The sequence below is a fragment of the Echinops telfairi genome, unplaced genomic scaffold, assembly GCF_000313985.2.
Source record: "Echinops telfairi isolate 266 unplaced genomic scaffold, ASM31398v2 ScPeMD7_60;HRSCAF=208, whole genome shotgun sequence".
In the NCBI taxonomy this organism is placed as follows: Eukaryota; Metazoa; Chordata; class Mammalia; order Afrosoricida; family Tenrecidae; genus Echinops; species Echinops telfairi.
The window spans coordinates 44665523-44667778 of NW_022103958.1; the positions used below are offsets into that span (position 1 = coordinate 44665523).

General features: G+C 37.4%; 1 protein-coding gene across 1 annotated transcript; it reads right to left on the reverse strand.

The window, feature by feature from the left end:
* Nucleotides 1–233: 233 nt before the first annotated feature.
* Nucleotides 234–1178, reverse strand: LOC101646020 (olfactory receptor 481). The gene has a single exon (XM_004716425.2). It carries the CDS (start codon nucleotides 1170–1172, stop codon nucleotides 234–236), a length of 939 nt encoding a protein of 312 aa, XP_004716482.1. The 5' UTR covers nucleotides 1173–1178.
* Between the last annotated feature and the right edge of the window lie 1078 nt (nucleotides 1179–2256).

A 2256-nucleotide genomic window follows, 5' to 3' on the forward strand; every position in this document is an offset into this window, starting at 1 on the left:
AGTGGAGGAAATTTTAAGTAGAAATGAGTTTCTGGCAGCATTCTTAACTTGAAAATTCACATTTAATTTCATTCCAGTAAGTGTTCACAAACCTTTATGAATGAAAATAAACATTGGCTTTTATATTTATAGGAGCTCTTCAACATAAATGTGATAAATTTAATGATAAAAACTATCTGGCACATATATTCACCTAGATTGTTTGTAATTTATGTACTCATGTCTGATTTAATTCAGAAAAGCAAATGTTTTCTAGCCATCAGTTTCCTCATGGCCTCTTTCACTTCCTTGTTCCTGAGACTGTAGATGAGAGGGTTCAACATGGGGATCACCACCGTGTAGATCACAGATGCCACTTTGACCTGATCAGCTGAATAACTTGACTTGGGCATCACATAAACAAACATAACCGTCCCATAAAACAAAGTCACTGCAGTGAGGTGGGAAGTACAGGTAGAGAAGGCTTTGTTCCTCCCCTCAGTAGAGCGCATATTCAGGATTGAGTGGAGGATGTAGATATAGGACACGACTATGGTAAACAATGTGCTTACAAGAACTGACCCAGAGGAGATAGCAGGAGATATTTCAGCAATATAAACATGACCACAAGAGAGCTTCAAGAGTGGGAAGAGGTCACAAAAAAAATGGTTGATTTTATTTGGTCCACAGAAGGACAAGTTCATTAAACAGCCAGTAAAGGATGAAGCATTCATACATCCACCCAGGTAAGAAGCCCCCAAAAGAAGGAAGCTAATGGTTGGGGACATTTGGGTGGAATAGAGGAGGGGAGAACAGATGGCCACATAACGATCATAAGCCATAGTGGCCAGAAGGAAGCACTCTGTAGTACCAAAAGTGACATCAGAGCCAAGCTGGACTATGCAGCCAATAACAGGAATAGTAGTTCTCTCTTTCAAGAAACTCATGAGCATGACTGGCGTGACTGACGTGGAGTACCCAATGTCCACAAAGGCCAAATGACTGAGAAAAAGGTACATTGGAGTGTGCAGTTGAGGACTGCTTCGGATTAAGATGATTATGCTGATATTGCCAACTATGGTAACTATATAGACTGCTAAAAATACCACAAATAAGATGGCACATAGTATAGGATTATCTGTTAACCCCAAAATAATGAACTCCGTCACAGTTGTATGGTTTTCAGTCTCCATCTATCCATTCAATGGTGCCTGGTGGCACAGTGGGTTGGGTGTTAGGCTGCTAACCACAAGATCTGTGGTTCAAGCCTACAAGCTGTTGTGTAGGACAAATAGGAAGCTATCTCTTCTCATGAGAGTCACAATCTTGGCAATGCTCCATACAGTAGCAATGAGTCAGAATCAACTTAATGGCAGTGAGTTTGGTTATTGAAACAAGAACCTGACGAGATTAAATTGCCTAAAATGAGCCTACAATGCCCATGTCTAAAAATAACCTTACAATCAGATTTTTAAATGGAAACTTTACCTCACTTATGCGGGATACTTCATACACACAAATTTTCTTTTCAAATTTAATAACTCTTTAAAATTGAATTATCTTAGTCTCCAGCTATTCTACTCCTATTTATACCCTAGAGAAAGGCTTCCCCAGATGTCCAGAAGATATGTAAAAGGATATTCACAGCATCATTGATTCTAATAACAAATTTTTAAACAACCTAAGTGTTTTTTGAAAGGCTCTTGATTTTCTACTCCCATCTCAAATATTCTTCTTTCCCAGTAATGTTTCTTAGTAAATGCTATTTCCACTTATCCAGTTGATTGGGCCAACAAACATTGAGTTACCTTTGGCATCCTTCCTACTTCTCCTGGAATAAAAAAGTACATTTTTAGTTATAATCATTTATACCAAAGTTAGACTATGTCTGCATTCAAGCTGAAAAGGTCAAAGTTATGAAGTATAGATTCTGGATATTTTGCTAAATCCAACAAGATATATTTCCCACACCATACCTTTGTATGTGTGTGGGATTGCATTAAGCAATAAGACGAGTCCAGGTATTTTTATGGACTAAGATTAAATGGAAAGTGAATTAAAGTATTTGGGGACCTGCAATAGGGTAAGTTTTCATTTAATCAGTTCTATAGTAAGGGCATTTAAGGGAGTTTAGGAAGGTAGTAATGGAAGTAATCACTCTAAAAAAAAGCTAAGAGATTAGAGTGAAAGACAAATTAGCATTACAGAAAAATGGTGCCTGTATTCAAAATAGAACACACAATCAAGGACAGGAAAATATAGGTTATTAATTTTTAA